Source organism: Oncorhynchus tshawytscha, linkage group LG04 (genome assembly GCF_018296145.1).
Source record: "Oncorhynchus tshawytscha isolate Ot180627B linkage group LG04, Otsh_v2.0, whole genome shotgun sequence".
NCBI classification, from domain to species: domain Eukaryota; kingdom Metazoa; phylum Chordata; class Actinopteri; order Salmoniformes; family Salmonidae; genus Oncorhynchus; species Oncorhynchus tshawytscha.
The window spans coordinates 28,696,930-28,717,690 of NC_056432.1; the positions used below are offsets into that span (position 1 = coordinate 28,696,930).

Genomic DNA, 20,761 nt, shown 5'->3' on the forward strand with positions numbered 1-20,761 from the left:
GTGGTGGCAGCATCATTCTGTGGGGATGTTATTCCTCGTCAGGGACTGGAAAACTGGTCAGAATTTAAGGAATGATGGATGGCGCTAAATAGAGAAATTCTTGAGGGAAACCTGTCTCAGTCTTCCAGAGATTTGAGACTGGGATGGAGGTTCACCTTCCAGCAGGACAATGACCCTAAGCATACTGCTAAAGAAACACTTGAGTGGTTTAAGCATTTAAATGTCTTCGAATGGCCTAGTCAAAGCCCAGACCTCAATCCAACTGAGAAGCTGTGGTATGACTTAAAGATTGCTGTACACCAGTAGGAACCCATCCAACTTGAAGGAGCTTGAGCAGTTTTGCCTTGAAGAATGGGCAAAAATCCCAGTGGCTAGATGTGCCAAGCTTATAGAGACATACCCCCAAGAGACTTGCAGCTGTAATTGCTGCAAAAGGTGTCTCTACAAAGTATTGACTTTGGGGGGGTGAATAGTTAAGCGAGGTCAAGTTTTCAGTTTTTTTGTTTCACAAAAAAACATATTTTGCATTTTCAAAGTGGTAGGCATGTTATGTAAATCAAATGATACAACCCCCCCCCAAAAATCTATTTTAATTCCAGGTTGTAAGGCAACAAAATAGGAAAAATGCCAAGGGGGTGAATACCTTCGCAAAGGCACTGTATAACCCATGTGAACATACGTTCTCAGATGTTTGCTATGGGTTACTCACCATAGCAAGTCCACCAGCCCTCCTTGCCTGGCGATAGCTGCTTTAACCCGATTGGCAAACTGGACTGCATCCTCTCCTTCCTGTTCAGAAAGGAAAACAAAGATCATAGATGAAGACCAGTTCGACACACAAAGGGGGCTTGCCCATCAGAGCATCAGACATGTCCTGGAAAGGGTCTTATTGCACATATTGTATAAATCCTTTCTATTGGCTACAGCCACTAATGGGGTAAATTGGCATGTAGTGCAGTATCAAGTACAGTTTGATAAACTGGGATATTGAATAAAGCACAATGCATTTCATGGGCCATGCATCAGAGGAAAGAGAATAATCTCTAAATATGGATTGATCTGATTCTGTGTGATGCTGTGTAACTAGGATCCCCTGGTGACAGAGAGACTGGAGGCTGCTCCAAAAGCCTGCTCTAAGTACTAGTTCAAACAGCAGGTGGAACATTTGATCAAAGGGCATGACACCTCTGAGGACCAGTTGGATCCTAGCCCACTGAGTTCCTTTCACTCTGACATTTAGAGAAAGGAAAACTTCCCAAACTTCCCTCCTGCTTTCTATATCAAGATGGTATGGTCGATCAGTCAATGGCCAGAGCCCCAAAGCTGGCCAACCCCTGCCTCTGAACACCATGTTTTAGAAGTGGGTGGTTGTACACAACCCTTTCCTGTTTTTCATGAGCGAGGCCTGACCAAGTTCACATCCACACCCGGCTCAAAAGACTCTAAAATCATTATCTAAATTCCTTACACCAAGTCACATACATTAAGTGCACATCCACAATCCTGGCACAAATGGCTTTGTCAAGCTCTGGTTGTGCAATCAGCCTTAATGTACAACCTTTCCCTCAAAGTGAACAAGACAAAGGAGCTGATCGTGGACTACAGGAAAAGGAGGACCGAACACGCACCCATTCACATTGACAGGGCTGTAGTGGAGCGGGTCGAGAGTTTCAAGTTCTTTGGTGTCCACATCACTAACAAACTATCATGGTCCAAACACACCAAGACAGTCCTGAAGAGGGCACAACAACACTTTTTCCCCCTCAGGAGACTGAAAAGATGGGTCCCCAGATCCTCAAAATGTTCTACAGCTGCACCATCAAGAGTATCCTGACTGTTTGCATCACTTCCTGGTCTGGCAACTGCTCGGCATCTGACCGTAAGGTACTGCAGAGGATAGTGCGTACGGCCCAGTACATCACTGGGGCCAAGCTTCCTGCCACCCAGGACCTATATACTAGGCGGTGTCAGAGGAAGGCCCCAAAAGACAGTCACCTAAGTCAGAGTGCTCTCTCTGCTACCGCACGGCAAGTGGTACCGGAGCGCCAAGTCTAGGTCCAAAAGGCTCCTTATTAGCTTCTACCCCCAAACCATAAGACTGCTGAACAATTAATCAAATGGCCACCTGTAATATTTACATTATTATCTTAACTCTATTTCCTGAACTGCATTATTGGTTAAGGGCTTGTAAGTTAGCATTTCAAGGTAAGGTCTAAACCTGTTGTATTAGGTGTATGTGACAAATAACATTGAAAGGCAACCCAACATGAGACAAACCAGCAAGTGTATAAGCCTGCATGTCTAAAGGAGGCAGCCATACGAGCCTCTCGAAATACTGCTTTGAATCACATTTGAATCACAAATCAGGGGTGGGAGCTGGGAGAGGCCATCTCAACCTTAAATATTAAAGGAGGTGAATGCTGATTTGAAAACCGACTCAAACCAGGATTTATTTGCATCAGAAATGCAAACTCTGGGTGACTTGAGCATGTCCTAGGTAAATCATGCCAAGATGAGGTCAAATAAAGGAGTGCATCATATGCATCCATTCAATATTAGTAACACTGGTGGATTGAAATGAGAGGCTGTGCAATGGTACTAATATTAACCACACAAAACAGGTAACTTCAGGGAGGTTAGCTTGACTACACCTTCTAAAATATTGACGGTTTTAACTTCACCGGGGCTAGAGCGTGCTAATAAAATGTCATTTAACTGCCATCAAACAATGCACAATGGCCAGGAAAAAACATAAGCTCTTACACGGAACCCAAACCGGCTGCGCGTTGCGCCATCGTGCATCAATTTATTTTGTCCCCCTACACCAAACGCGATCACAACACGCAGGTTAAAATATCAAAACGAACTCTGAACCAATTACATTAATTTGGGGACAGGTCGAAAAGCATTAAACATTTATGGCAATTTAGGTAGTTAAATTGCACTTGCTAGCTAATTTGTCCTATTTAGCTAGCTTGCTGTTGCTAGCTAATTTGTTCTGGGATATAAACATTGAGTTGTTATTTTACCTGAAATGCACAAGGTCCTCTACCCCGACAGTTAATCCACACATAAAACAGTCAACCAAATCGTTTCTAGTCATCTCTCCTCCTTCCAGGCTTTTTCATCTTTGAACTTATCTGGTGATTGGCATCTAAACTTTCATAGTATTACTACACTGACCGGCAACACAGTTCGTCATTCAATCACCCACGTGGGTATAACCAATGAGGAGATGGCACGTGGGTACCTGCTTCTATAAACCAATGAGGAGATGGGAGAGGCAGGATTTGGCAACGCAGATGCTCGTTGATGCGCGCGAGCAGTGTGGGTGCAATAACTGAAAAACATAGATTCCTAAATTTACGACGCGAGTGGTGTGGTCAGCCTGTTAGGGTGTTTAATCAATGTCACAGCTATCCTCCAACCTGTCAGTGATATTTCTGAGAAAAATAGAATTTAAAATAAAAAGGTGCATTTTTTCCCAAACTAACCTCTCTGGTCATGGGTGGCAGGTACCACACGCTGCACACAATGGCCCAGCTGCTCATCATCCTTAGCAGGTAGTTGACCATCCCAAACTGGCTGCTGTTCCAGAAGGCATCTCCAAAGCGGGGGTCGTACTGTTGGGGACAGGAACGTAATACTGATTAATACTGGAAGACAGAGGGGAAACACACCGCACACGTACACGCACACATGCGCACACACATACATAAGGCTGTTGCGGTGACCGTATTACCGCCACACCGGCGGTCACGACTCATTAAGGCAGTCAAATTCCATGTGACCGTTTAGCCAAGGTAATTAGGCTTCTCCAAGCTCTGATGCTGCTGCTGGTCATTAGTAGCCTACCAAACTTGCTAACTGCCTGGTACTCAGCACTCATTAGCTTTGTATAGGCTAGGCCTACTATATCTATTTCTCAACTTTCCTAATATTAAGCACATTGCTTATATTTACAACAGGAGTATAGCCTACCTGGCTGGCATGAAAATGAACCAAGGGAAAAGCGTCCTCCATTCTCTATTTGAGTGCATAGATGACATGTATTTTTTTCCCGCCGCCTCTGTTGCGATATATGATAATGGTCTATTCTAAATCACAACAAATTTCACACATACAGTGGGGCAAAAAAAGTATTTAGTCAGCCACCAATTGTGCAAGTTCTCCAACTTAAAAAGATGAGAGAGGCCTGTAATTTTCATCATAGGTACACTTCAACTATGACAGACGAAATGAGAGAAAAAAATCCAGAAAATCACATTGTAGGATTTTTAATGAATTTATTTGCAAATTATGGTGGAAAATAGGTATTTGGTCACCTACAAACAAGCAATATATCTGGCTCTCACAGACCTGTAACTTCTTCTTTAAGAGGCTCCTCTGTCCTCCACTCGTTACCTGTATTAATGGCACCTGTTTGAACTTGTTATCAGTATAAAGGACACCTGTCCACAACCTCAAACAGTCACACTCCAAACTCCACTATGGCCAAGGCCAAAGAGCTGTCAAAGGACACCAGAAACAAAATTGTAGACCTGCACCAGGCTGGGAAGATTGAATCTGCAATAGGTAAGCAGCTTGGTTTGAAGAAATCAACTGTGGGAGCAATTATTAGGAAATGGAAGACATACAAGACCACTGATAATCTCCCTCGATCTGGGGCTCCATGCAAGATCTCACCCCGTGGGGTCAAAATGATCACAAGAACGGTGAGCAAAAATCCCAGAACCACACGGGGGGACCTAGTGAATGACCTGCAGAGAGCTGGGACCAAAGTAACAAAGCCTACCATCAGTAACACACTACGCCGCCAGGGACTCAAATCTTGCAGTGCCAGATGTGTCCCCCTGCTTAAGCCAGTACATGTTCAGGCCCGTCTGAAGTTTGCTAGAGAGCATTTGGATGATCCAGAAGAAGATTGGGAGAATGTCATATGGTCAGATGAAACCAAAATATAACTTTTTGGTAAAAACTCAACTCGTCGTGTTTGAAGGACAAAGAATGCTGAGTTGCATCCAAAGAACACCATACCTACTGTGAAGCATGGGGGTGGAAACATCATGCTTTGGGGCTGTTTTTCTGCAAAGGGACCAGGACGACTGATCCGTGTAAAGGAAAGAATGAATGGGGCCATGTATCGTGAGATTTTGAGTGAAAACCTCCTTCCATCAGCAAGGGCATTGAAGATGAAACGTGGCTGGGTCTTTCAGCATGACAATGATCCCAAACACACCGCCCGGGCAACGAAGGAGTGGCTTTGTAAGAAGCATTTCAAGGTCCTGGAGTGGCCTAGCCAGTCTCCAGATCTCAACCCCATAGAAAATCTTTGGAGGGAGTTGAAAGTCCGTGTTGCCCAGCAACAGCCCCAAAACATCACTGCTCTAGAGGAGATCTGCATGGAGGAATGGGCCAAAATACCAGCAACAGTGTGTGAAAACCTTGTGAAGACATACAGAAAACGTTTGACCTCTGTCATTGCCAACAAAGGGTATATAACAAAGTATTGAGAAACTTTTGTTATTGACCAAATACTTATTTTCCACCATAATTTGCAAATAAATTCATTAAAAATCCTACAATGTGATTTCTGGACTTTTTTGTCTCATTTTGTCTGTCATAGTTGAAGTGTACCTATGATGGAAATTACAGGCCTCTCTCATCTTTTTAAGTGGGAGAACTTGCACAATTGGTGGCTGACTAAATACTTTTTTGCCCCACTGTATATTATTTAGTATATGTAAAGACAAGACTAAATCAAGAATAGTCTGATGAGTGACAATATTAGCCTATCACTTGTGAATTATATATTCTCACTCGTGAATTATTCACAGCATAAGAAATAATGCCTTTTTTTGCGTGACTTTTTCGAATCAGACACACACCTCATGTAGCCTAGCCCATAGGCCTATATGTTTTGATAAGGTTTGTATCACAAATAAAGTGGCCAAATAACTTCTTAAAATTGAGCACATTAATCTGCTTTACAACAGGCATAGAGTCTAACTGGCATACATGAGTTTCAAGTTTGGGAAAGATAATTTTCACCATAAAAATTTACTTTTATAATAAAAGCATTACATGAATAATTGCATTTGCGGTCACTTTGATAATGTTTTCCGCTAATGGGACATTTGTGCTTTTAGCCTACTGCTGTGTGCGTATTGCTGCGCTTATAATGTGAAGAAATAGCCTAATAGTTTATCAACATTTTAAGCTAAATATTCTGATCTGTTGCATCGATTTTTGTACTATGGGGGATAGTATATTGATATAGGCTAGTGCTTTTGCTGTTCGTTAGGCCTACTCATCTTGTTGGCTGACGAAAAGTAAATGTGGATAGTTCTTCCAATATCTTCAATATGCACCTTGGAATTGGATAAGGACGGGCGCAGTTGCATCCCCGATGTGTCTGTCTTCACTTGTAGCCTGTGAGAAAGACCCGATCATGTGATGGAGAGCCATGTGAGTTAGAGGTGATTCAGAGAGCTCAGCAGTCAGGGAGAAGCGCACAACGGCCGCTGGCCGCAAAAGGCATGGATGTTTTTAGGATGCATTACGGCCACACAAAGGGGATGCCACCCTAAAATTCTGGGCATTATCAAGTGCTTGTCAAATTGGGAATGAGTGATTTATGTAGTGTGTACAGCCGGCGCAAAAAACAAAGCAGAGCTCATTCTTTTCAAGCTATTTATTTCAAATCATCATTAGAGTCATCCATCATGCAGCCTTAAAATGTATTAAAAATCTAAACATATAGGCCAACGTTTGTAGAACAACTAACGTTAGATTTATAACTCTAAATTAAGCAGATAGGAGTACGTATTTCTTTGTTAACCGCTTAACACGTGCGCAATCCCTCAAATTGTTTGTAGAAAATATCCTTTCTATTTTATTCAGCTTTGTTAAATTGTATTCTTCATACTATAAAATAATGCCACGGAATTCTAAACAAATCTTGTCTGCTAAATTAACTAATGTAACCCACAGCCATTTGACATAGCCAGATCAGGACCTAACATAAGGACAACTCAGCGTATGCTATTCTGTTATGAAATACACGACATGTTCTTCATATCATGCTTCTTTAGACCTGCCTACAATAAATAATGGATTTATTGTGAAGGTGTAGGCTATGTTACATGGTTTAATACTTTTTCAAATGAAGACGTTCCAAAGGTCTGCATCAGTGGCTTGTGTGGAAGCCAGGAGATGCTAAATGTGTTTATGTTAATTAACAATCAATTACAGTGCGACCAACAGTTATTTGCTTGACAATAACCGTCTGACAAAATGTTGTGACCGCCACAGCCCTACTGACACGCGCACACACACACACACACACACACACACACACACACACACACACACACACACACACACACACACACACACACACACACACACTCTCTCACCTTGATGGCCACAGGGTAGACTGTGGAGCCAATCTCAAAGCTGCCCTTTTTGAACATCATTACTGACGTGTTGTTGATGCAGGTGCCTATGGGGAAAAGGTTAGTGTTTACAAATGGGGATAGGAAATTATATTAAGGTAAGAGTAACAGTAAAAACCCAGTAATATAAACTACTGTAGTAATGTTCAAAGCAGTAACTAAGGAAAAAAACTAAAACTACTCACCTTCAGGGAAAATGAGAATAGGCAGTTTAGTTTTGTCTTCTACATGATCACTCAATCTGCAACAATATATTTTTGTACGTTTACAGTACATTGATTCAATCCAGTTTGACTAGCTTTATCAATACACAAACACTAATCCCCATATGAAGTCTAATCAAAACATCTTGGTCACAGTAACCTTTAATTGAAAGTTGTCAATTATCCATTTAAGTTCTTTAAATGTCTCTGCTAAGGTATAGCTGAGTTAGTCTGGCTGACACGACCCATGTGGAGTGGGAGTGTTGTGCCCCACTTGTCTGGTCAGGAGATTGGTTTGTTGGTGCAATATTCACTTAGAAATAAAAGCAAGCTTTGATTGGTTCTTTCAACAAAACAATTATTTCCTGGGGGGTTATTTGGATTTGAAAATCCAACAGTTGTGTGTGGTTGTACATGTTTGTGTTTAAGTGAGAAAGACACAAAGGAGAACCAACCAGTAAAAGCACAGCTTCATTATCAACGCATCGTGCCGTCAACTTTAAACAGCCTCCCCAGACTCTGAAGTCAAAAGGACTTTGAGTTTAGTATCAGCCAGACTACAGCTGAGAGACTTCCAGCTAAAAAGCATTAAACAAAGTGCACATATGCATTACTACCTTTTGGCCACTAGATGTCGGTCTTTGACTTCAGAGCGTTCAAACCAAATATGTGGGCAGGCTTTCACCATAGACTTCTGGATCACGCCCATCAAACCTCCATGGATTTGCCCAACCTGGAACACAAACAGACACACATACAGGTGTGGTTTAACAAACATCTGATGATACAGGTCTCAGATCTCACAGAATTGGAGTGCTTGCTTCAGCTGTCTAAAAGTTTGTTTTATGGTAGTAGCACACCAATAACTTTCTAAATATGACACATATCATTCTGTAATTCAGTGCTGTAGTAGGTAGCCTTGTGTTTGACTGGTGTGCCATTTATCATGGGTGTTGGGCCTTACCATTGCATAGCAGCCATCGCTTGCCAGGATGATGACATCAATGGGTGAGGTGTGGTTGGCCACACAGATCCCTCCATTCTTGGGCTTGTTTTCACTGGGAGGATCGAGAGAGAGACAGAGAGGGACAGGATGAGTGTCAGGGGACAAGTGAGTATCAGGAAATTACTATTCCAGTGTAAGCTAGAGCCTAACAACTCAGTAGATGATGGAAAATATAGTCCTAATGGGTTTGAGGGAGAAACTCAGCGCCCTCTCCTTCACCTCTCCCTAATTAACATGAAAGTGGGAGGAGGCTAATGATGTTGGAGTTCAAAGCCAGACCCCCTGAGCATGCTGGACTCTGGTAGGAGCCCAAATTCCGAAGAGATAATGTTGCTGATCGTGTTACCAAAAGAGAGAGCCCATCTTACACCACTTCTGTATTTTTAGCCCCACCCAGACTAGAGAGGCACATGGTGTAACAGGCCCAGCACTACAGGACATAATTCATACTGAATACACCACATTCCTATAAAGAAACGTCTATTATTATTAGTAGTAAACGTCTTTAGTTTATGATCAGTTATTTTCATCCTAATGGATAAGTCTTTCAAAACATTTGCTCTGAAGGACAATTTCACAGACAGAGATTATCTTAACCCTTCTGGTCTTGGACTTAACGGGTTATTTGAATGACTAGGCCTATTGTTTAATTACACTCCCGACTATGACGGCTCATATTCTTTTTTTCATTTTTTAAACTGCAAAACAAAGGGTATCTTGACAAGTTCATATGACAAGTTCCCTCTCTGGGGATGACAAGGACTGTATTTTTTTAATTCGATAGAGACGTTTCCCTTTTTGCAACATTTCCTCAAATATTCTTCTTTACCTTATCTCATTTGAAACAGCATTGGCCAGTAAGGGCTTTGTCAAACAAACATGTGAGTAGTGGTTTTGTAAAGGCGGTGCTCTACGGCAGTTATTCAAATCAACACATCAAGACAGGTCAGGGGGCAGTGTATGGCATTGCCTCGCACCACAACAACTGAGGATCAATACAAATTCATTATCAGATGACATTTGAACCTGACAGAAAACTGCCTGCATCATGTCAAAGGAAATGTCCACTGTAGCATAAACTGTCTAGGGTAGAGTGGTGTTAGTGTAGTCTGGGTAAATATAATTAGTCCAATTAACTTCCAGTACTACTTCCTGCTTAGCTGTGCCTGGACTGTTCTCCCACAGCACAGACTATCACACTGTGGGTGTTAATGCCTGAAGAATGATAGATTTGCATGTTTCTCTGCCCCTGTCCCTTTGGTGACACCTAGCCTGGTAATGTCCAGGGCAGCAGTTTGTGCTGGATGCCTCTAAGGGTACTCTACCCCAGACCTAAATGGAATGATATGGCCTTGTTGGAGCAGCCCTTGCTTTGTGTGTGTGGGCGCCGGGCGGTCGTGGCTACAGGCTTTTGAACTTCACCTAAGTGGACTCTGCTCAGCACAGTGGACATTAATGTAGATTGCTACTGGCTCTCAGAGACTACTCCACTCATTGCTCAAGAATTCAAACTGATTTATTGATGTGGGCTATAGTACACAGACCAGTAGTGTTCATCTTTCAACAAAGGTATATAGTGCATGTCGTTCCTAATAATGCTTTCTATGTGTTTTGCATGAATATTCTGTGTGTTGAGTGTCGTTTCTGCTGCTTACCTGTCGTGGTAGGTGATGATGGCAGTGAGAGCTCTAACACAGATACGGTAACACATCAGATGCACTTGCTCACTGAGGAAGTTCTTCATCCTTCAGGAAAAACACAGAAAACAGGGCCTGAGTCTCAACACTTACTATGTTGTTCCTACCCTAATTACAATGTTACTACTCAGGTAATAAGGAAAGTGTTACAATTATGAGAAATCCTGTCTTACCTCCCATTTGGAAGAAACCCGATGATGGAGGTGAGTACGACCAGAAGACCCACCCCGGTGAAGGCAAGAGTTACCCTGTCAGAGAACACACACAGAGCTCCAGTCAAACACAGCCCATTACAACCCAGTCTAATCATAGACGTCTGTGCATATCAGAGAACATACAGAGTATAGGCCTATTCAAGGTTTCTAAACCGACAGCTGGCAGTGCTTTCACTCTTGAATGCAATCACTTTTTGACTGCATCCCTTTTGATTTAAACAAAACTTTCCGTACAAGTTTGCCCATGGAAGAAGTGTTCAGAAAGTGACTTTTTTTTTGGCGTAACAACAGTCCCTGGTTCGAATTCAGGCTGTATCACAACCGGCCATGATTGGGAGTGTCACGCCCTGGTCTTAGTATTTTGTGTTTTCTTTATTTATTTGGTCAGGCCAGGGTGTGACATGGGTTTATTTGGTGTTGTGTTTTTGTATGGGGGTTTTTCGTAGGCTTTGGGATTGTGGCTTAGTGGGGTGTTCTAGCAAAGTCTATGGTTGCCTAAGGCGGTTCTCAATCAGAGGCAGGTGATTCTCGTTGTCTCTGATTGGGAACCATATTTAGGCAGCCATATTCTTTGAGTGTTTCGTGGGTGATTGTTTCTGTCTCTGTGTTTATGTTCACCAGATAGGCTGTATAGGTTTTTCGTTCCGTTTCTTGTTTTGTATTGTTCGTCTTCATTAAAGATGTATATTATTAACCACGCTGCATTTTGGTCCGACTCTCCTTCGACGGAAGAAAACCGTAACAGAATCACCCACCACAACAGGACCAAGCAGCGTGGTGACAGGCAGCGGCAGCAGGAGAAACAAAGTTTGGAATATACGACTTGGGAGGAAATAGACAGGTGGGCGGTCGACCCAGAGAGAGTGCCGGAGCCCGCCTGGGATTCGCTGGAGCAGTGCGAAGAGGGTTATAGAAGAATGGAGTCGAAGAGACAAGCACGGCGACGCGGATGGAAGCCCGAGAGTCAGCCCCAAAAATGTATTGGGGGGGGGGCTCAGGGAGAGTGTGGCAGAGTCAGGGTTCAGACCTGAGCCAACTCCCCCTGTTTATCGTGAGGAGCCAAGGAGGAGACCAGAACCAGAGCTGGTGTTGGAGGTGAGTGAAGCAGAGACTGTGAAGGAGTTAATGGGGAAAGTGGAGGAGAGAGTTATGAGGGAGTTGCTAGGTTGGTGCTTTAGGTACGATATTCGCCCGACGGAGCATGTCGGGGATTTGATGGCACCTGGGTCAGCACTCCATACTCGTCCTGAGGTGCGTGTTAGTCGGCTGGTGAAGATTGTGCCAGCCTCACGCACTAGGCCTCCTGTGTACCTACCTAGCCTTGCACGTCCTGTGCCAGCCCTGCTCTCAGGCTCTCCAGTACACCTTCACGGTCCGGTCCATCCTGTGCCACCTTCACACACCAGTCCTCCGGTGGCAGCTCCCCGCACCAGGCTTCCTGTGCGTGTCCTCGGCCCAGTACCACCAGTGCCAGCACCACGCACCAGGCCTTCAGTGCGCCTCGCCTGTTCAGCGCTGCCAGAGCCTTTCTCCTCTCCAGCGCTGTCGGAGTCTCCCGCCTGTTTAGCGCTGCCAGAGTCTCCCGCCTGTCTAGCGCTATCAGAGCCTTCCTCCTCTCCAGCGCTGCCGGAGTCTCCCGCCTGTTTAGCGCTGCCAGAGCCTTTCTCCTCTCCAGCGCTGCCGCATGGAGCAGCCAGAGCTGCCAGTCTGCATGGAGCTGCCAGAGCTGCCAGTCTGCATGGATCAGCCATTGATTACACTATCACTCGTATTTCATATGTCACAACAATTCATCGATACATATGCTATGATGCTGGTAAAGTTGTCTCGCGCACCTACAGTGCTGGTCATAAAAAAAGCTAGCTAGCTCATGGATGCAAACAATGTTCTTCAGCAAAAACATAGCAAAACGACAATCTGTTTCAGTAGCTATAGTTAGCTAGCTAGCTATATAGCTAGGTGTCATCTAAAATAACACTAATTTATAAGACAGCTCTTATTTGATTAATGGTGGTCGGACCCATCTGTGTGAAGCTAGCCACAAAAAGGATTAGCCACAATAGTTGACTTTGAGGTTAGCCTTCAAAATAAAAATATGGCATAATTCTACTATTTGTATTCATTTGCATCACTGTCAATGACATACTTTAATTTCGAAGGCTAACCGCAAAGTCAACTATAGCTACTGAACATAACCCGGTCTGGTCGAGCCTCACAAGCCAGATGAAGCTAGCTGGCTGCTTATAATGTTAGCTCTGGGCAACAGGGTTAAGTAGCTGGCTAGCTATTTATTTTCAGGAACTGAAGTTCAATTTCAATAGGCGAACAACAAGTGGCAACCTAGCTAATACTTACAAAGATTCCTAAATCATTGCTAAGAATAATGAAAATGACTGCAGTTTCTACTGGTCACTGTTTTCAGGCTGGTTGTAATGGTGCTAGCTAGGTACCGAGCTAAATCTAGCTACCCCAGAAGTTGCGGTCAAACAAATTATGCTTTATCACCAACGCCGTATTGTAAACACATCGTTCATGGCTGGTGTTTGCAGACTTTTTTGAACAGCTTTGACAGTGCTACTGTATCTTTTTTGACACGCAAAGACCCAAACAGCGTTCCATAGTATGTATGTCGTGAAGCTAATAGCAGTGACGGTATTACTGTGCAACTCCGGTAGGGCAACATCTGAAAAATAGCGCACTTGGTAGTGTGTACCGGTGTTCGACCAGTCGGCGAAAGCCAACATCACCCACGACAGAGGATGGTTGATTATCAAGGGCAATGAATTCCATTATCTTGGCTTTAATGGATTTCTCCTTTGAGTTGTCTCGCTGAAATTTTCTTACTCTTTCAAATGACTGCTCGACTTGTTGACTGCTCGATCCACATAGCAGACATTGTGTGGGCTAGGTTAGGAATGCTGTGTTGTACGTGCAGCGCAAAATTTTACGTGGCGTCATTACGTCACATACCTACGTTACATAGGTATGCACGGTAGCTTTGACATCAGTTTTTAACATCGCCGTTAAACCAGATTCCGATATGTTCACCGATATATCGTGCATCCCTAGTAATGACCATGTTGTTTAAAACTTCTTAAGGATAGGGGGCAGCATTTTCACTTTTGGATAAATAGCGTGCCCAATTTCAACTTCCTGCTACTCATGCCAAGAATATAAGATATGCATATTATTTGGGGAATGCAAAATAGGTCAACTTTGAGCACCTTTATTTATTGAATAGTCTGACATTCAGGTCCAAAAGGTCACTTTTCTGAGCACTTGTAAATACAATGTAAAAATATGTATTGAAGGGTTCGTTCATATCAAAAAGGGTGCTGTCAAAAAGTGTTTGAATTCAAATGGATTTACCCTCTTACTAACGGTAGCTGTCAATTGGACACGGATTTTCTCTCTGGATACACATAAATGTATTGATTACCCAAGTGAAGCCTACTCTCATTAATAAGAACCATGTTATCCTGTGCCCATATGGCCATGTGTGGTAAAGCTGGCAGGCAGGCAACAAGTCTAATCCAGGTGAATCCCAACTACACACGGCTGGGCTGGAGGAGAAGGTGCAGATATGGATTTAGCAGAGCTCATTAGCTCCATATCGCATGTGAGGAAAGGTGTGTAAGCAGGAGGTGATCGAGGTTAACAGACTCAGAACACTGACCTAAAGTGGTTGTAGGGGCTCACTGCCTGGTGTTGATTTATTTTCTTTACCCCTTTTTCTCCCCAATTGGTAGCTACAGTCTTGTCCCATCGCTGCAACTCCTGTACAGACTTGGGAGAGGAGATGATCGAGAGCCATGCGTCCTCCGAAACACGACCCTGCCAAGCCGCACTGCTTCTTGACACACAGCTCGCTTAACCCACCAATGTGTAGGAGGAAACACCATACAACTGGCCATTGTGTCAGCATGCATGCACCCAGCCCGCCACAGGAGTCGCTAGAGCGTGATGGGACAAGGACATCCCGGCCGGCCAAATCCTCCCCTAACCCGGACAACACTGGGACAATTGTGCACCGCCTCATGGGTCTCCTGGTCGCGACCAGCTGCGACACAGCCCAGGATCGAACCCGGGTCTGTATTGACGCCTCAAGCACTGCGATGCAGTGCTTTAGACCGTTGCGCCACTCGGGAGGCTTGCCTGGTGGTTTTAATTAAAGTCACTGATTGGGGAGAGTCCTACCTGCCCCCCACGCATAAACCAGATTACAATCTGAACTCACCCCTGATGTCCTAAAGAAGTAAAAGGACACCTTTACCTCTTCCCACTCCACAGCCAGATGACAGCTGTTGGGCATGCTTTTAGGGGGCTTGAATGAAAAGCTATGTAATTAGTCATTAGACAAAGCTACTTAGCCTAAAGCTACATTTTTCTAGAGATTCACCACAAAATGACGACAGTGAGATGAAAATGACTAAACTTACAAACTACCGTGGGAACAACAAGAGGCACCTATGAGATATCACCAGGAATTCCATGGCAATGGTCAAGCCATAAAATACTTGATACTATAATCAGATACTTTGCAATGCAATCTGAACACTTTTCATATGGGACAAACTGTAGCCTACTAGGCTATAGTTAGAGGCTATTCTCATTGACGTACATTTACATCTATATCTTACATTACATCTTTGCCTTACTTTTCATTGTGTCTGGCAATGTGACATTCTTGCTCTGCAGCTCCAAATGTACCGTAATTATCAGCATTACAGTAGCCACTAAGCTTACAAATTATTAAACTACGTGAGCAACTGCTCTAAAACATATTAGCTACACTCTTGAATAATGCAACCAAACCATATTACGCTCTTGAATAATGCAACAATTCACAAGCATATGCAGACAATTAAAGGGTTTATTTTCTCGTTTATACACGCATTAGCTAAATGTAGCTTGCAAGACAATAACACTGCTAGCTAGCTATGCTAGCAAGTAACGTTAGCATATTGAACATCTACCCCCCTCATATGAATATAAAAGTACAGTTTCAGTGTATTAAAGTTACATTCAAACAAACAAGGCTTAATGCTATCAATATGGAAGTAATTCCATAAGGTAAATGCAAAATTGCCCTATCCCACCCTTGACAAGAGGAATACCAACACGGGTGCCCCCCAGGAGTGTGCGCTCAGCTCCCTCCTGTACTCCCTGTTCACTGATGACTGGGTGACAACGCACGACTCCAACTCCATCATCAAGTTTGCTGACGACACAACAGTGGTAGGTCTAATAGCCAACAATGACGAGACAGCCTACAGGGAGGAGGTTAGTGCCTTGGCAGAGTGGTGCCAGGGGCTACATCACTGCCTTGCAGGGCAACTCCACCACCCGCAACCGCATGGCTCTCCCAACACATCATCGGTGGCACGCTGCCTCCAGGACATCTACAGCACCCAGTGTCATAGGACGTCCAAGAAGATCAACAAGGACCTCAGCCACCCGAGCAATGGCCTGTTCACCATGCTACTATCTACCAGATGGAGACAGGGCAGGTACAACAAAAGGGCCAGAGACTGAAAAACAGCTTCTATATCCAGGCAATCAGACTGTTGAAAAGGCATCACTAGCCGGATACCACCCGGTACTCTGCCCTGCACCTTAAGAGACTGCTGCCCCCTGTACGTATATAGAGACATTGAACACGGATCACTTTGGCAATGTTTACCTACTGTTTTGCCCACTTTATATGTATATACTTTATTCTAGTGTCATGTCTCATCTTACATAACTATTGCTGTACACACCTTTTCTATTCATATACTGTCTATACACACCATTTATATATACATTTATATTCCGGACTCTGACATTGCTTGTTCTGATATTTCATAATCATTATTTTTTTGTTTACTTTTTGGAGAATGTGTGTATTGCTATTGTATTGCTAGATATTACTGCACTGTTGGAGCTAGAAACATAAGCATTTCGCTGCACCTGTGATAAAATCCGCAAATCTGTGTACGCGACAAATAAACGTTGATTTTGATTTGAAAACAGTGATAATACCCCTGGTGATCAGCATCTTGCTGCATACTTCTTTCCTGGAGCAGCCAAGTGGGGAAAAACACAGTTGTGCTTCCCATTTCTTACAGATACAGCAACATTTTTAGAATGTAAGAGGCTGTTAGTGCAGATTCAGGTGAAAACTCAATAAAACAAGTCTCAGATATAATGAAAATGTCTATACATTTCTGCTGTTTCAAAAACATTGCTCTGCTATTAGTATTTGTTCTGTATAAATGTTGGTCTTAACGAGACAATTCTGTTAACACTTCCCTGCTTACAGCGGGTCAACTGTTGGATGAGACCTCTAGAAGTAGTGTTAGAGATGTGAGAAATACCGAAGTTTACATGTCTCTTGAGAATCGCTACCAATCAAAATTCTTCTTAATTCTCAGCAATGAGAACAAACCCTAAGTGGCTGTATCTGAAACAAATACAATCAGAATGAAAGTTGCTTATTGTTTTTCATATAAAACAGCTGTTTATGGGAAAGTGATTTTTCTCTCTATGTTCACTTCTTGCAACTGCAAGCATGGGACAGCGAGGCCAAGTGCATCAGCTCAGTCTCTGTGTGCAGCAGGGGCTTATTAGTAGCCTATAGAGAGGGAGACTGTGTGTCTGGGTCTACAATGGTGGCCTGGCTGGCTCATGGGTGATTGGACTCAGGCCAGACTGGTTTAGTCCTGGGTCACTGCCCTTTTGTCTGCCCAGCGAACTCTCTCACTCCTGGCCCTGGGGGAGATATCTCCATACTTAATGGAAAGTGATGGCTTCCTCTCAGCTGAACGCAGTGAAAACGTACATACAGTGCATTCAGAAAGTATTCATTCCCCTTGACTTCTTGCACATTTTGTTACGTTACAGCCTTATTCTGAAATAGATTAAATTGTTTTTTTCCCCCTCATCAATCTACACATCCCATGATGACAAAGCAATAACTGGTTTAGACAATTTAACACATAAAAAAAAACTGAACGATCACATTTACATAAGTATTCAGACATTTTACTCAGTACTTTGTTGAAGCACCTTTGGCAGTGACTACCGCCTTGAGTCTTCTTGACGCTACAAGCTTGGCATACCTGTATTTGGGGTGTTTCTCCCATTCTTTTCTGCAGATCCTCGCAAGCTCTGCACAGCTATTTTCAGGTCTCTCCAGAGATGTCTGATCGAGTTCAAGTCCGGGCTCTGGCTGGGCCACACATGGACATTCAGAGACTTGTCCCAAAGCCATTCCTGCATTGTCTTGGCTGTGTGCTTAGGGTCCTGTTGGAAGGTGAACCTTCACCCCCAGTCTGAGGTCCTGAGTCCTCTGGAGACGGTTTTCATCAAGGATCTCTCTGTACTTTGCGCCATTCATCTTTCCCTCACCTGATTTGTGGAGTGCTGCAGAGATGGTTGTTCTTCTGGAAGGCTCTCCCATCTCCACAGAGGAACTCTGGAGCTCTGTCAGAGTGACCATCGGGTTCTTGGTCAAATCCCTGACCAAGGCCCTTCTCCCCCGATTGCGCAGTTTGGCCGAGCGGCCAGCTCTAGGAAGAGTCTTGGTGGTTCCAAACTTTTTCAATTTAAGAATGATGGAGGCCACTGTGTTTTTGGGGACGTTCAATGCTGCAGAAATGTTTTGGTACCCTTCCTCAGATTTGTGTCTCGAACACAATCCTGTCTTGGAGCTCTACATACAATTCCTTCAACCTCATGGCTTTGTTTTTGTTCTGACATGCACTGCCAACTGTGGGACCTGACATAGATAGGTGTCAGCCTTTCCAAATCATGTCCAATCAATTGAATTTACCACAGGTGGGCCCTAATCAAGTTGTAGAAACATCTCAAGGATGATAAATGGCAACAGGATGCACGTGAGCTCAATTTCGAATCTCATAGCAAAGGGTCTGAAAATTTAGGTAAATGTGACTAGTTTCAGGAAACTAGGCATGTCGCGCGTCACTACATCACAGGAGCACAATTTGAACGGAATGGCAGAAATGCCTTCTGGAACATGTGAACTTTCATGTGCCTTAATAACAAACTTGTATGCCATCTGTAAATAATAATAAAATGGTTAAATTACGAGCCTAGCTTGTTTAGCCATGGAAAAAGACAGCAACATTACCGCTAGCCATGATTGGCTGAGATAATGAGTGGTCTGGTCATGCCGAGAGATTAGTTTGGATTGGTCTCCCATGTAGCACGCTTCTGTTTATAATATGAGCTGGTTTTTTTGAAAGATAGTAGAACTGCATACGTTTTGCTCTCCACTTTCTGGAAGACCGAGTTTGGAAATCAATGGAATTAGAGTATGATAGCTAAGGAAATGGACATAATTCTGGCGTTTGATTGCAAATATGCAGACAGAGTCGAAAAGAGAACACCCAGAAGGCTGTTGTATAAAACACCTGTCTCCGGATTACATCTTCAAACTAAGGGCAACCATGGCATCCGTGACAGAGGGGGAAGCGTCCATCCATGTATACGGGTAAGAGAGTCTAGCTAGCTCCATTTTCTGATATTACACGTTTCTAATTTTGTCAGAAAGTCGTTTTCATTTCAAGTCAAAATGTACTGTTAGCTAGCTAGCTAATGTTAGCTGGCTGTTTAGCTAGCTAACGTTACTTGTATGATCTGTTTAGTAATATTATTCTTATCGCAGAGCCATTTGCATTGCTAGTTCTAGTCTAATGTTAGCTAGCTAACATTGAATCTGGTTGGTTAGCTACCTGCATATTCATGCAGGGTAGTAACGTTATGAGTTGGAATTATGGTTCATTGTTTAGCTAGTCAGCTAAAAAGACTCCATTATGCAAGTAACTATTTCAATAGAATGTTTATGATGTCACTGCGACAACTGTCGATAGACGTAGCTGGTAAATTCGTTCTAGCTATCTACTCAGATTTCAGAGCACTCTAGTCTGAGTGTGCCAGAGCGCAGAATATCTGACACATGTACAAATGCTCAATACCGGTTGAATATGGCCTGTGTCAGTAAACCTTGGAAAAAAAGCGTAATTAGGGGGCCTCCCGAGTGGCGCAGTGGTCTAAGGCTGTGCCACTAGAGATTCTGGGTTCGAGTCCAGGCTCTGTCACAACTGGGAGACCCATGGGGCGGCAGGTAGGACTCTCCCCAATCAATGACTTTAATTAAAACCACCAGGCAAGCCTCCCGAGTGGCGCAGCGGTCTACGGGTTCAATCCCGGGCTGTGTCGCGACTGGGAGACCCATGAGGCGGTGTGAATTTGGCCCAGTGTCATCCGAGTTGGGGGAGGGTTTGGCCAGCATGGATTTCCTTGTCCCATCGCGCACGAGCAACTTCTGTGGCGGGCCGGGCGCAGTGCACTCTGACACGGTCGCCATGTGTACGTTGTTTCATCCGACACATTGGTGCGGCTGGCTTCCGGGTTAAGTGGGCATTGTGTCAAGTAGCAGTGTAGCTTGCGCCATTCATGTGTTGGGTTGCGTTTCAGGGAAAGCACAGCTCTCAAGCCTCTCCCGAGTCTGTACGATTGTCGATGAGACAAGACTTTAACTGCCAACTCGATACCACGAAATTGTGGAGAAAAAGGGGTACTTTCTTTTTTAAACAAGCGTAATTAAATTGTTGCCAGCAGCACAGTTGCAGTCACCAACGGATAACGGATAACATAAAAACAGCCTAAAAAGCTCTGCTAGGGCGAGTAAAATGGTCAGAGTGAGCTGTTCTCTCATTTGTGTCTAGAAGTATCTAGCAAGCTAGCCAACGTTAGCCAGTTAGCTTGAATGCTTGACTGTTGCTGTTAGGTCAGAACGCTCGGATCAACCCTATTTTTCATCAAGAGCATCCAGTGTTCGCTCCAAGAGCGAAATGCTCAGAATTTACAAACGGCGAATCCGACATCAAAGCCCAGAGCACACTGGCACTCCAGATTTTTTGAACACACCCGTAGTATAAACCAACCTAGGTGTCTTGAAGTCTTTGGTTGTTTAGTACATAGCCTCATATGTGAATCCTTAAAGAGATGGGTGGGGCTAAAGTGTTTAAGAGGGTGTGAACGATGCTGAATGGGTGTAGACAAAGAGGAGCTCTCCTGTAGGTACCAAAACATTCAAGGGCCATTTTCTCAAAAGTGAGGTTACAAGTTTACCAACTTTCAAAGCAAAATTACTTTCCCATTGTTCCTCAACTGT

General features: G+C 43.8%; 1 protein-coding gene across 2 annotated transcripts in view; it reads right to left on the minus strand.

Moving 5' to 3' along the window:
• The window catches only part of LOC112248488 (glycerol-3-phosphate acyltransferase 4), a 37,047-nt gene that overhangs the window by 2,603 nt on the left and 13,683 nt on the right, over positions 1 to 20,761 (minus strand). For both annotated transcript variants that reach the window (XM_024417554.1, XM_024417555.2), the window contains exons 5-12: positions 10,537 to 10,611; positions 10,322 to 10,411; positions 8,625 to 8,718; positions 8,278 to 8,393; positions 7,643 to 7,698; positions 7,419 to 7,504; positions 3,495 to 3,623; positions 710 to 789 (exon numbers count right to left, since the gene is read on the minus strand). In XM_024417554.1, the coding sequence (XP_024273322.1) occupies positions 710 to 789; positions 3,495 to 3,623; positions 7,419 to 7,504; positions 7,643 to 7,698; positions 8,278 to 8,393; positions 8,625 to 8,718; positions 10,322 to 10,411; positions 10,537 to 10,611 (726 nt within the window). The remainder of the gene's footprint in view (positions 1 to 709; positions 790 to 3,494; positions 3,624 to 7,418; positions 7,505 to 7,642; positions 7,699 to 8,277; positions 8,394 to 8,624; positions 8,719 to 10,321; positions 10,412 to 10,536; positions 10,612 to 20,761) is intronic.